The sequence below is a fragment of the Sus scrofa genome, chromosome 3, assembly GCF_000003025.6.
Source record: "Sus scrofa isolate TJ Tabasco breed Duroc chromosome 3, Sscrofa11.1, whole genome shotgun sequence".
NCBI lineage: Eukaryota > Metazoa > Chordata > Mammalia > Artiodactyla > Suidae > Sus > Sus scrofa.
The window spans coordinates 110,970,270-110,984,151 of record NC_010445.4 but is presented as its reverse complement, the minus strand read 5'-3'; the positions used below and the strand labels follow the sequence as shown (position 1 = coordinate 110,984,151).

Sequence of the window (13,882 nt, the reverse complement as noted above, 5' to 3'; positions counted from 1 at the left end):
CAGTGTGTATCTTTAGCTTAACACAGTCTACTTCACATTAATAGTGACTCAATTCTGGAGTTCCTGTCGTGGCGCAGTGGTTAACGATTCCGACTAGGAACCATGAGGTTGCAGGTTCGGTCCCTGCCTTGCTCAGTAGTTAAGGATCTGGCGTTGCCGTGAGCTGTGGTGTAGGTCACAGACGTGGTTCGGATCCTGAGTTGCTGTGGCTCTGGCGTAGGCCAGCAGCTGCAGCTCTGATTGGACCCCTAGCCTGGGAACCTCCATGTGCCGCAGGAGCAGCCCTAGAAAAGGCAAAAAAAAAAAAAAAAGTGACTTAATTCTGATAAAATTAAGCTTTTGCTCCCTTTCCTCTCCATTGTTTGTGCTTGTTATTGTCTCATATATTGCAGCTATGTATGTTAAAATGTAAATACAACAATAAAGCTTTTTCTGTTCTTACTATACACAATCTTATAATTTCAAAAGGAATGAAAAGAAAAGAATTTGCTTTGTATTTTGCTCTGTGCCTTTTTTCTAGTAGGTCTTAGTAGGACTTTAATTGCTGTGTTATTCTATTTCATAGTTGTTGTGAAGGCAGAGGGAGGTGGTAGAGTTTATTTGGTCTAGCAGATGATGGGTTTCTTATTCTGATTTTTTTCTTTATTTTAAATAAGTAAATTTCATGCAGATTTCTTAATATTCTTCTTTTGGTATTTGTCCTTATCTGCCTCTCTTTCCATTTATTCATCCGTTCATTAGCTTTACGCTTACATTAAGTCCAGGAAACAGTTATTTTGCTTTACAGAGAGCTCAGTTTCTGCTAAGAGATTTTTTTAAGCTAGAGGAAATTGACAACTGCAAGCTAATTCTGCTAGTCATTTAAATAATTCTTTCCTCATAGGCCTGTAATCAAGGCCAATAAGCTGGAAATCAGGACCGCGTTTGAAAGTTTAAGAAAAAATCAGAGGCTTCTGTTTATTGTTGAAAATGCCCCTTCCAGTCTCTGATTGTGTAGGCTGTGTGATTGCTAGTGTAACCAAGGAAATTATTTGCATTGATGTATCACTGTCGTTTCCCCACTCAAAGCAAAGCTATCAAGGCCACTCAACTCCTGTGCAGGGTGGTGTGAACTCATCTCTTTGCCACAGAAACAATGTCTTGTAGAAGATTTGGCAGCAACAAGCAAGATGGCTCCTAGATAATTCTGTCAAACCAAAACTGTGCGGTTTCCCAAACCTACTTACTTTTTTGGATACAGATCATATTTTTAAATAAATAAATAGATTTGAAGAGTAAATCAGAGTCAACAAAATGATTGCAATTAGGACCACAAGGATAAGTATTAGAATTCATTTCAAACGAAACCTACAAAAACTGGACTATTGTTTTAGAATGAATATGTTTACCTCAGATCAGGCATACATAAAGCTTTGTGACTTCCTTTCATCATTTTTATGATAGTAATAACGACCAGAGCAGCAGGAACTAAAATTGGTTATGAACAAAAAGTGAAACCGGTCAGTTCTCTGTATGATTCCAAATGACTTTGAAATATGGAAAAAGATAAAAGAAAATCTATTTTCTAATGCAGAATGCCTTTTTGCTTTGATTGTGAGAACTCCTGGGTCTTTTAGATACTTTAAACATTTTGGTTAATTTTTATCCTGGACTTCCTTGAACGTGGTTAGCTCTGCTAGGCCAAGTGGTTTTCATCTTTTGATTACACACACAAACACGCCCTCTTCACCGTTTACGACTCAAATGGCTCCAGTCCTGCAGCAACCACTGTCACTGTTTTGATTCAACTTGAAACTTCTGCTTCGTGTTGAGAGTCTACTTCCAGAAAGTCTTTTTTTGTAACTTCTGACCCTGGGCTAAGAATTCATTTCATTCATCTTCATTGGAATATTCTTTTCATTCTGATACCTTGTGTCTCACCTTTTCAAAGACCTTAGAGGACTTCTTGTAAGGAAAGAGATTATAAATCAGATACGCTGTGCCATGCGGCAGGTTTTTTTTCCCTGCATACGCTTTTACATATATTATTCTTTTCAATCATAATTATTAGATTGGAGTAGTTGCTACAATGAGTTTATCTAATTAAAGAAGGGTCATGAAAATTCAGTGATTTTGACTTAACAAACAAATGCAGCTGCTTTGAAATGAACAAATTGTAACCTAAGAAGACACCTAATTCATTGAAAGAAAGGAAGTTGTCTACGAAGAGTCATTGTTATAGTACCAGTCTCATTCAGTAGCACCTTTTCCTAGAATTAACGTTAAGATATTATTGAAATATGGGCATTATTTTGGTGCAAAGCTTTTGCTGTTGTTGAAGGTGATAGTTACGGTAGTAGCAGTTAATGGATATTAAGTATCTGTTATGCCACAGACACTGTTCTCCATACTTTGCATATCCTTCTGAGGGTAATTACTAGTAGTGCTTCATTTTGCAAATATTGCATGTATTCACTGTGACGGAGTTAGGATTTCCATCCAGGAACTGACTCCAGAGCCCGTGTGCTAAACTGCATTACTACTCTAGTGCTTCGGGTCATTGGTTGACTGTATCCCCAAGTACGAGATGATTGTTGAAAGCCTTTGAAGTTTCACGGAGAACCTGTAAGCCCCAGGGTACCTGTAGAGGGTCAGTGTCCATCTGTGCACTTTTAGATACGCATATGCCATCTCATCTCTCAGGAACACGAGTGAACATCTCACCAAAGAAATTACCGATCTGAAGGCAGTGGGGTGTGAAGGTGGTGTCACTTCTCAGTGGGGCTGACAGTTTGCCCAGCTATGATCCCCTGTCCAGTGGCACAAATATGTTGGCTCAGGTGGGGCTTCACTTTGTGGCCATAGAAAAGGGAAAAATAAGTGGCTTAATTAAAGAATGAACAGCTGCGACCGCCATCATGGAGAACAGTATGGAGTTTCCTTAAAAAACGAAAACTGGAGTTACTATATATTCTTGCAATCCCACTCCTGGGCATATATCTGGAAAAGACGAAAACTCTCATTCCAAAAAGTATACATACCCCAGTGTTCGTAGCAATGCTTTTTGCAGTAGCCAAGGCATAGAAGCAACCCAGGTGCCTACCGACAGATGAATGGATAACAAAGAAGTGGTGTACATTTACAATGGAATATTACTTAGCCATAAAAAGAATGAAAAATTTGCCATTTGCAGCAACATGGATGGACTTAGAGATTACCATACCAAGTGAAGTAAGTCAGACAGAGAAAGACGAATATTATATGATATTGCTTATACATGGAATCTAAAAGAAAATACAAATGAACTCATTGCAAACAGAAAGAGATTCACAGACATAGGAAAAAAAACAAACAAACAACTTATGGTTACCAAAAGGGGAAGAGTGGGAGAATAAACTAGGAGGATGGGATTAACATAACACACCACTATATATACAGTAGATAAACAAGGATTTTTACTGTATAACACGGAGAACTATATTCCATATCTTGTAATAACCTATAGTGGAAAAGAATCTGAAAAAGAATCACTTGCTGTGTACCTAAAACTAATACAGTATTGTAAATCAGCTATAGCTCAGTTTAAAACAAATGAAGATTTGGGGGGGGGGAACACACACACAAAATAAAACACGTAAAAAAGAATGACCAGTTCCTGATTATCAAAAACTAGCTTTAGCCTGTTTAGACATACTGAATGTGGTCAGTTATAATGGTTCATTATATGAAATTGGTGCAAACCTACGAAGTCAAATGCAGTGGAAGCCAAATAGGCAACATAGACATGGAAATGCCCAGATTCTAAGATAAGAAGCAGTGGTAGGCACTGTGGCAAGCTGCATCCTCCTTCATATGGGTTTGATTTTTTTTTTTTTTAATATATAGAGAGAGTGCAATTTCTGTGGGCTAGGTCTATCCTGATAGCCTGTGGGTCTTTTTTTAAAAAAAAAAAAAAACACTTTTTCAAAAATAGAAAAATATAAGGAAGCTTCATGTACCCATTGCTCCTCTGGCAGTTTTGTTTACCCAGTTTTTTGGTGTTTTAAAATTTTCTGGACTAGTTTGAAGTAAATGTGAACTATTATTTTACCTATAAGTAATTCATTGTGCCTCTCTAACAGATGATTTTTTTAAAAAGATGTGTCCAAAATAACATTATTACATCTAAGTTTTTAGTAGCATCTAATACCCAAAGTCTATGTTCAAATTTCCCTGTTTTGTCAAACATTTTTTTTAATAGCTGGTTTGTTTCCATCAGAATCCAAACAAGTCAGGATCCATAAATCTGAAAATCTTTTTTAGAAAGAAGAGGCGTGGACCCAAATAATGGCTATCACCACCCACATTCCTTCCCTATAATTTACTTAAGAAAGTAAAGTGTGAAATCATCGAAAACATCCCTTTACCGATGGGCTTATAGAAGACAACATTTTACATTTGGGTATCACCTTACAGTTTCAAAGTGCTTTTAATTGTCTCCTTTGCACTATGAGCTATCTGGCTATCTCTAAGGCCACTTTTGAATAGAATTCTTAGCACTTGAATGAATGGTTAGAGGTCATTTTTTTTCTCTTCACTTTAAATAATTTTACTTTATAATAACTTAAGCCAGTCTTATAATTTTCAGAATCAACGTACACAGGGAATTTAAATGAAAAGAACTTGAACTCTTAAATTTCTTTTATCAAATCTGTTAAATCAACATAAAATATGCTTACAGTTTAAAAGGTTCCTACTAGTTAAGAATACATGATCGCTTACAGAACTATTACCTAGGAAAACACCATGAGAGGCAAACAACTTACAGTAGAGGTCTTCTTGCCTAGATGTTTTTCACTTTTTTTTTTTTTTTTTTGTGCCCAAGACCCCCCTTGGTGAACCCTGTGGATCCATTCTTCAAACAGTGCTTTAAAATGCATAAAATAAAATATGTAGAACTACAAAGAAGACAATTCTATTAAAGTACTATTGTCACATCTTTAAAAAGTAATAGCCCAGAGAGAAGAGCTTCTTTTCAAGGCCTTAAATAACAGTATCCGTGGCACATCTTAATAACCACTGCAGCTTCGAAATCGCCATGAGCCTAAAGGATATTTGAAGATAGGAGCAACACCACAATGTGGCATAAAAATAGCTGTGATTTCTATCGATAACAGAGTCAAGGTCCTGCTAGCACTGCTACAGATGGCTGCCTGCATTCATAAATAGAGGAAACGCTCAATTTCAGTTAAAGACAAACATTTTTCTTTTGCAAGTTCCCAGATGCCCTGAAGTTTATCCAGGGACCCTTGCAGGGTGGGAGGAGGTGGAGGGAGGTGCGTGGACCCCAGAATAAGAACCTCTGAAAACTCTCTGTGTTTCAGAAGGAGGATGTGGCCACGTGCCTGGCCCGAGGCCATGCATGATGTTAGGGGAAGACTAGGACTAGCAACCAGGTTTCTTAAATCCAGTTATTTTTCCCATGTTTGAATGGCTCCGTTTTCAGATGCTGAGACAGGTAAGTGCTTTTACAAAGTGGGTGCTCAGCACTGACATCTTAACACGTGCCTGAAGAACCGAGTAAGGTTCAGCCTCAGGAAAATACCAGAAAAGAATGCCCCAATTTCAGGTTTAATGACTTTTCCATTCGCATACGGTGTGCTTCCTCATTATACGAATCCAACGTTCATAAGTCCATGGGGGCATATTTTTTCGCATCTTTTTTAAAGGTATAATTTGCATAGAGTAAAAGTCACCCATTTTGCATGAACACAAACATGAATTTTGGCAACTGCATGTGGTCCCAGGACCAACACCACCATCGAGACATGAAACCTTTCCATTCCCTTTGCTGTTTCTCACATGCCTTTGCTTTTGTCCCCCTCCCTTGACCTCCAGCCCCAGGTAGACCCGGACCACTTTCTGCTTGTTCTGTTACAGAATTTCATGAAACTGGAATCATAAAAGAGTATATCGTCTTTTCCATTGTATTTCTTTTACAAGTTGTAGCGTGGACGTGTGTTTTCATTTCTCTTGGAAGAATCTAGGCGTAGGAATGCTGGTTGGTATGGTAAATAGACCATCCTGCCAGACTGTTTTCCAGCAGGCTGTCACTTGCTACCGTCCCACGAGCAGTGGAGGGTCTTCAGGTCTTGGACATCCTCTCCAGCACTAGCTGGTATCGGTCATTTTAAATATCAGCCCTTGTAGGGTGTGTAGGAGGTTCCCATTGTGGTTTTAAACTATACGCCCCTACCGGAGAGGGATGTGGAGCATCTTTTCATGTGCTTATTTGCCACATCAGTTCTGTCGTAAAATGTCTGTTCAGATCTTCTTTCTGTTTTTAATTGTCGTCTTATTTTTAAGTTATGAATTCCTCATCTATTTTGGAGACAAGCCCTTTGTCAGTTATTTATCCGCCAATCTGTGGCTTGGCTTTTCATTTTCTTCTCTGTGTCTTTCAAAGAGCAACAAATTTCACCTTTTTTTTTTTTTTTTTTTTTTTTTTTTTGTCTTTTTGCCATTGCTTGGGCCGCTGCCGCGGCATATGGAGGTTCCCAGGCTAGGGGTCCATTCGGAGCTGTAGCTGCCGGCCTACACCAGAGCCACAGCAACGCGGGATCGTTAACCCACTGAGCAAGGCCAGGGATCGAACCCGCAACCTCATGGTTCCTAGTCGGATTCGTTAACCACTGTGCCACGACGGGAACTCCGAAATTTCACCTTTTATTCAGTCCATGTTATTAGTTTTTAATATAAGGGCCCATGCTTTTTGTGTCTTCCTTAAGAAATTCTTGCCTCATCTAGTTCCACAAAAATGTCTGCATTGTTTTCTTCTAAAAAGATTCTATTTTTAGCTCTTAAATGTAGGTCCGAGACCCTTTTCAAGTTAATTTTTGTGTATAGTGCGAGGTAAGGGGCATGGTTCTTTTCATATATGAATATTGATTTGTTCTAGCACCATTTCTTGAAAAGATTGTTCTTTGGAGTTCCCGTTGTGGCTCAGTGGTTAACGATCCAACTAGGAACCATGGGGTTGCAGGTTCAATCCCTGGCCTCGCCCAGTGGGTTAAGGATCTGGCGTTGCTGTGAGCTGCGGTATAGGTTGCAGACGTGGCTCAGATCCCGTGTTGCTGTGGCTCTGGCGTAGGCTGAAGGCTATAGCTCTGATTCAACCCCTAGCCTGGGAACCTCCATATGCCACAGGTGCAGTGCTAGAAAAGACAAAAAAGACAAAAAATATATATATATATTGTTCTTTCCTCATTGAGGTACCTTGGCACTTTTGTCAAAAATCAATTGACCATGTAAGTGTAGACCTATTATTTCTTGGTTTGTCTAAATGTCTATACTTTCATTTTATAGTAGGTCTTAAAATCAGGTAGTATAGGTTCTTTAACCTTGTATTTCTTTTTTCAAATTGTTTAGGCTTATTGCCTTTCCATATACATTTTCAAATCAGCTTGTCAATTTCTTTATAGAAAGAATGATTGAGATGGCATTGCATCTATAGCTCCATTTGGGGAGAGTTGCCATCTTATAAATACTAAATCTTCTGATTCACAAATACGGTATATGTTTCCATTTGTTTAGCTCTCCTTTAATTTCCGCTAGCAGTGATTTAGAGTTTTCAGTATACAGGTTTTGTGCATCTTTGGTTAAAGTAGATACTGGGTCTATTTTAAGCTACTGTAGATGGAGGGTTTTGTTTGTTTGTTTGTTTGTTTTTACTTTTTATGTTCTAATTGTTCATGTTAATATATAGAAATATGATTGATTTTGGGGTGTTGACCTTTAATAGAGTCCTAAGAATTTTATGTATACTCTACATGTTATCTTCCAATAAGACAGTTTTACTTCTTCCTTTCCAGTGTGTCCTCTCTACCTTCCTTCCTTCTTTCTTCCTTCCTCCCTCCCTTTCTCCCTTCCAATGCAATGGTTATACCCATTTGTTGATTTAGTCCTTTATTCACCATGTATTGAACACCTGCTTTTAGTTCGGGCATTTTTGAGACTCTAGTGATACCAGGATGAATGTACTCTGTTTAGGAATAGCTCAGCCTAGTGAGGAAGATAAATAGATAAAAGCAGCCCTGAAACGTTTAAAATGCAGGAGAGGAGTTCCTGTCATGGCGCAGTAGTTAACGAATCTGACTAGGAACCATGAGGTTGCGGGTTCAATCCCTGGCCTTGCTCAGTGGGTTAACGATCCCGCGTTGCTGTGAGCTGTGGTGTAGGTTGCAGACGCGGCTCAGATCCCCTGTTGCTGTGGCTGTGGCACAGGCCGGCAGCTATAACTCAATTCGACCCCTAGCCTGGGGAACCTCCATATGCGGAGGGAGCGGCCCAAGAAATGGCAAACAAAACAAAACAAAACAAAAAAATGCAGGAGACACCAGATGTTGCGGGAGTGCTGAGAAGGGGCATCCAGCCCTGTAGGACAGGAGGACTGAAAAGCATTTCAGAGAGGCAGCAGAAGCTGAGGCACGGAGGGAAGGCAGCTGGTACACGAGGAGCTGGGAGTGGTTTAGAATTTCTCTAGTATCTAACGGATCCTGGGGAGTGTCCGAGGTCACGCTCGATAGAGTCTGCCAGAGCCCAGGGTTCAGAGAGCAGGGCATGCCAGGCTGACACATATGGACTCTGTTCTGAGGACAGCAAGAAGTTACTGAAGACTGCTCAGTAGAGAAGGGGCATATATTTGCTTTTTTTGAAAAATGAGATTATGTAGAAGATGATTTGGAATATGAACCAGAAAACCTGAAAAGATCGTTTAGGCAAAAGATTAGACCTGATCTAGAGCAGTCATACTAGGAGGAAGGGGAAAAAGATATTTCAAGAAATATTTTGGGAATTCCCATCGTGGCTCAGTGGTTAACGAATCCGACTAGGAACCATGGGGTTGTGGATTTGATCCCGTTCCTTGCTCAGTGGGTTAAGGATCTGGCGTTGCCGTGAGCTGTGGTGTAGGTCACAGACGCAGGTCGGATCCCGCGTTGCTGTGGCTGTGGTGTAGGCCAGCGGCTGCAGCTCTGATTCGACCCCCTAGCCTGGGAACCTCCATATGTCATGGGAGCGGCCCTAGAAAAGGCAAAAAGACCAAAAAAAAAAAAAAAAAAAAAAAAGAAAGAAAGAAATGTTTTGGAGCTAAAACTGGCAAAACTTAGTAATTGATCCCAATGAAAGACCAAGAAGAAGCAGGATGGTTCCTGGGGTTCTTCCATAGGCACCTAGAGAGCTGATGATACCACCGTTTGAAGCAGGGGTTATGGGAGGAGGAGCAGATTTGGGAATGTTGAGTCCAGTCTGGGATATGTGGAGTTTTATGAAGCACTGGATATCCAGGTGAGGAATGCATGTGTGGGCATCTGCATAGAACAGCTGTGTGGTAGAGGCTTTCCTCAGCCTGAGCTGAGTCTACCCCAAGCTAGAAACCCCAGAGCGATTTGGCCTGACTGCACCCTTAACAAAGGTCATACTTCACACTAAAATGGGGTTGGGGTTTGGAACTTGCAGCCTTGATGGGGACTTGTCCTCCCACCGAGGTGGTCAAGATCTTGACGTGGCCTGGTCTACGTACTGAAAGAGGCTGTGGGGAGTGACTTCTGGACTCAGATGACCCTTGGCTAAATTTAAACCTTGTCTTCAGATAGGTGAGGGCGAAGGGGATGTCAGAACACAATCAAAAGCACAAATACCAGAGTCCCTTGGTGGCCCAGCAGTTAAAGGATCTGGTGTTGTCACTACTGTGGCTTGGGTTCGATCCCTGGCCTGGGAACTTCTGCAGGCCCTGGGCGTGGCCAGCAAATTTAAATAAATAAATAAAAGGACACATACGCTGTGATTTCACTTCTATGAGGAACCTGGAGCAATCAAAGTCACAGAGTGGGGAAGCAGAGTAGAGGTTACGGGGGTCTGGGGAACGGAGAGTTGTTTAACAGCGGCAGAGTTTCAGTGTGGAAAGAGAAGAGTCCTGGAGATGGATGTGGCCACCTTTGCCCAACAGTGCAAGTGTGCTCAGTGCCACTGAAAAGGGGTCACAATGGCAGGCTGTATGTTTCCCCACAATTTAAGAAATGAGCAAGCGAAAAAACAATTCATTGATCCACAGGCCTCTTATTGACACTGCTTCACTCTCAGGCGACCTCGTATGTCTTTCTTTAATTCATTCCCAATCAAAGGTTACTAAGATGAGACGGGACCTCTAGTGACAGGTGATGAAGATGCTGATAATGCCATCGTTATGATAAATCATGCCGTTTAACATTGTTATGCACCTTTGGGGCAAAGAACTATCCTAAGTACTTTGCATTCCTAATTCCATAGCGTTCTCTCCATAGCCTTCTAAGGCTGGCTATCCCCCACTCTATAGAAAAGGAAACGAAAGCATCTAGAAATAAAGTAACCTGCCAGAAGTCCCATAGCTGGGACACCCTGCTGGGTTGGAGATAGATGGCAGAGAGGCTCCTGATCATTTTATTTTATTATTTTATTTTATTTTATTTTTTTGCTTTTTAGGGCCACACCCACGGCATATGTAAGTTCCCAGGCTAGGGGTCGAATCCAAGCTGCAGCTGCCTGCCTATGCCACAGCCACGCTGGATTCTTAACTCACTGAGGGAGGCCAGGGATCGAACGTGCATCCTCATGGATCCTAGTCAGATTCATTAACCCCCAAGCCACGAAGGGAACTCTCCTGATCATTTTAGTCCTTGGAGAAGCTGCACCCCTTGTCAGTGACCTCTGCCAGCCTCACACATTTTTCCCATTGTTGCATACAATCGTAGCCCTTTCTGAGTACAGGCTCTGATTCCAAAGAGGCTGGGAAGCCCAGTGAGTACACCACATAACACTGTGTACACAATATAACACTCTATTGCCTCTTCTACAACAATTGACAGACCCTAGGGAGGTGTATGGTCAGGAGAGACCCAGCCCCAGTGTACACAATGGGTAGGAGTTCTAGGTCTTAGTTCTTTTCTGTCAGTGAGTTCCTTTTCCCAGTGTTACTTCTGATGCTCCCAACGATGAATCTGTCTCTTTGTACCGTGACTCCTTTGAACTCTCGGGAGTGTTGAAAAGGTGGATTAAGGATTTCGTGTCTCCAGGGAAACCACAGTACTTGCCAGCAATCAGCAAACTTTGCATACAGGTGAACCTAGTGAAGATAATTACAAAACTGGATCGACTCATGGGATTGAGATCAGGGAACCCAGGCACCCGGCGATCTCTGACCTAAACCATTGTCTCCACTCAGGTTGTTTCCTAAGAAAGATACAAATTTAGGAGTTCCCTGGTGGCTCAGAGGGTTAAGGATCCAGTTGTCACCACTGTGGAGCAAATTTGAGCTCTGGCTCAGGAACTTCTGTATGCCGCGGGCGCAGCCAAAACAAACCAAAAAAAAAAGATACAAATTTAGTTCTGTGCGTTTTTCCAGTTAGTCTCTCAGGTTAGACATAGGGTCTTATTTAGCTTAATAGGCCTTAACATTTGTCGAAATGGGGCTTGTCTTTTTATGTCCTCCCAGGTGACAGCTGCGCTTAAGTCCGTGAACATTTAAGCATATTCTTTGTGACAAACACCATCTGAATACTAAAGTTATGGGGCTGCATGGGACATGTTCATTTTCCAAAAGAACTCACAGTCTACTCAGATGCCCTGTGATTTTTCCCAGCGAACACTTCTTTTTTTTTAATATCTCTTTGGCTGTGCTCGTATTTCTTTTTTTTTTCTTTCTCTTTTTTTTTTTTTTTTTTTTTTTTTTCCTTTTGGGCATAGCTTGGAAACCTCATGTGTCTTGTCAACTGTCTCCTAAGTCAGACAAATTAAAAGGATTTGCAAAGTGTACCCTTCAGCTCTTGTTTGGTGGAGACCTCAGAACTGAATCGGAGTCTCAGCGAAGCATCTCCGTCCGAATGGCATGGCCTTTGTCGGATGCTGGAAGACTGAAGTGGGCCACGCCTTCTGTTCAAACTGTTCCATCGCAGTCAGTCAGGGAGAAGGTGAAACCCATTTCGATGGGACAGGGCTGGAACCCTTATTTATAAGAAGATGAACACATGCGCAGTTGGCCTCCAACCAAGAGGACCGGAGACTTCAAAAGACCCGTTCTGTGAGGTGAACAGCCCGGGATTGCGGGCTCAGCAGAGTCCACAGAGAGTAAACAAAGAGATTGTCCCCTCTCGTGTTCCAAGACCGTTTATGCCAACAGCAGTCATTGTTTCCATTATTCCAGAGATCATGGGGGCTGCAGAAAAGCAACCCGATCAGAAAAAAAAAAAAATTGCTCCTTGATCTCAGCTTTTCAAATTTAATTCTTGTAACAACTAGAAAGTCCTTTGAAACAGCCCAGGTTTAACTTTGGTACCCAGAGAGCATTCATGCCTTAAGCCACTGAAGACCCGAGGAGGGCGTTCCCGTTGTGGCTCTGCGGCAACAAACCTGACTAGTGTCCCTGAGGATGAGGGTTCGATCCCTAGCCCCGCCCAGTGGGTTAAGGATCTGGCGTTGCCGTGAGCTGTGGTGTAGGTCACAGACATGGCTCGGATCCCACATGGCTGTGGCTCTGGCGTAGGCCAGCAGCTGAAGCTCTGATTGGACCCCTAGCCTGGGAACCTCCATATGCTGCAGGTGCAGCCCTAAAAAAAAAGCAAACAAACAAACGAAAAGACCCGAGGAGGTCCCGACTAGTGGTTAGAGTGCAGAAGTGGGAGTCAAGACCTCAGCTTCTATTTCTAGTCTCATTTTGTCTGGTAAAGTGAGTGAGGTCAGCCTCAGTTTCCTCATAAAAAATGATAATACAATTCTATCTATTATTATTCTTAAATATAATAATCAGCTGAGGGGCAGAAAATTGAAAAGCAGAGGTAGCCACTCCAGTGGATCCCCCGCCCCAGAACTCCTGGGTGTTTCCAATGTGGGGAGACAGGGAAGAGGTAGGACCTTTTCCAGAATTCTCTGGTATATGCAGACTAGTACTAACAGCACACGCTCACACACAAATACACGCCCCAGCGATAACACAGCAAACTCCAAACTCCTGGAACTAAGGCTTCGAGAACAGCAGAAGTAACTCACACATACGCAGACTATAGGCACCCTCCTGAAGAATGTTCTTTACATTTTTTGTTTCATTGTTTGAATAGGCATTATAACCTCGTGGTTAAAAAAAAAAAAATACGCACTTCGCAAAGTCTTGCCCTCACCCCTGCTCAAGCCATCCTGTTCCTCTTCTTGTCACTTTTTTTAGTTTTTTATTCAGGCTTGCAGAGTTTCTTCATATGACTAAAATAAATAAAAGGATATATTCTTTTTTTTTTTTTCCGTTCTTACATGAGAAGTAGCGTATTTCACACTCTGTCTACACCTGGAGCAAGCATCTTGTTGCCACGGGTGCGCAGTTCCAGAAGTCCCCTTAGTCCTGGTTGCTGAGTTAACACCAAGGCCCAGAGCTGCAGCTTTCCAGCTCTTGCACATGTAGGTGGGATTTGCACTATGCATTGTCATCCCCAAGTTGTTATTAGAAATGCCTCTTCCAATATCCCGTATAAAACATTTCAGTATTTCAAAGTATTTTTTTTTTTTTTTTTTTTTTAGGACTGCAGGTGCAACATATGAAAGTTCCCAGACTAGGGGTCAAATCAGCTGTAGCTGCCGGCCTACACCACAGCCACAGCCACAGCCACGCCAGATCTGACCCTCATCTGTGACCCACACCCCAGCTCATGGCAACGCCAGATCCTTAACCCACTGAGCAGAGCCAGGGATCAAACCCACATCCTCATGGGTACAAGTCAGGTTCATTTCCACTGAGCCACAGTGGGAACTCCCATGGCATGTAATTTGAATTTCCCCAAACCCTTGACGTTTTAGGGCAAGTAGTGTCCTTGTTTTTCACCAAGGGCAAAGAGTGTGCTTTGGGTCA

At 41.9% G+C, this 13,882-nt stretch overlaps 1 protein-coding gene across 2 annotated transcripts in view; it reads left to right on the top strand.

Moving 5' to 3' along the window:
• BABAM2 (BRISC and BRCA1 A complex member 2) overlaps window positions 1-13,882 on the top strand; it is a 431,165-nt gene that overhangs the window by 344,263 nt on the left and 73,020 nt on the right. Inside the window, exon 11 of one of the 2 annotated variants that reach the window (XM_021088349.1) lies at window positions 11,486-11,657. The exons of the other annotated variant lie outside the window; for it this stretch is intronic. Within the exon in view, the coding sequence (XP_020944008.1) occupies window positions 11,486-11,502 (17 nt within the window). The 3' untranslated portion in view covers window positions 11,503-11,657. Of the gene's footprint in view, window positions 1-11,485; window positions 11,658-13,882 lie in introns of those variants that run through there. 2 annotated transcript variants of the gene reach the window in all.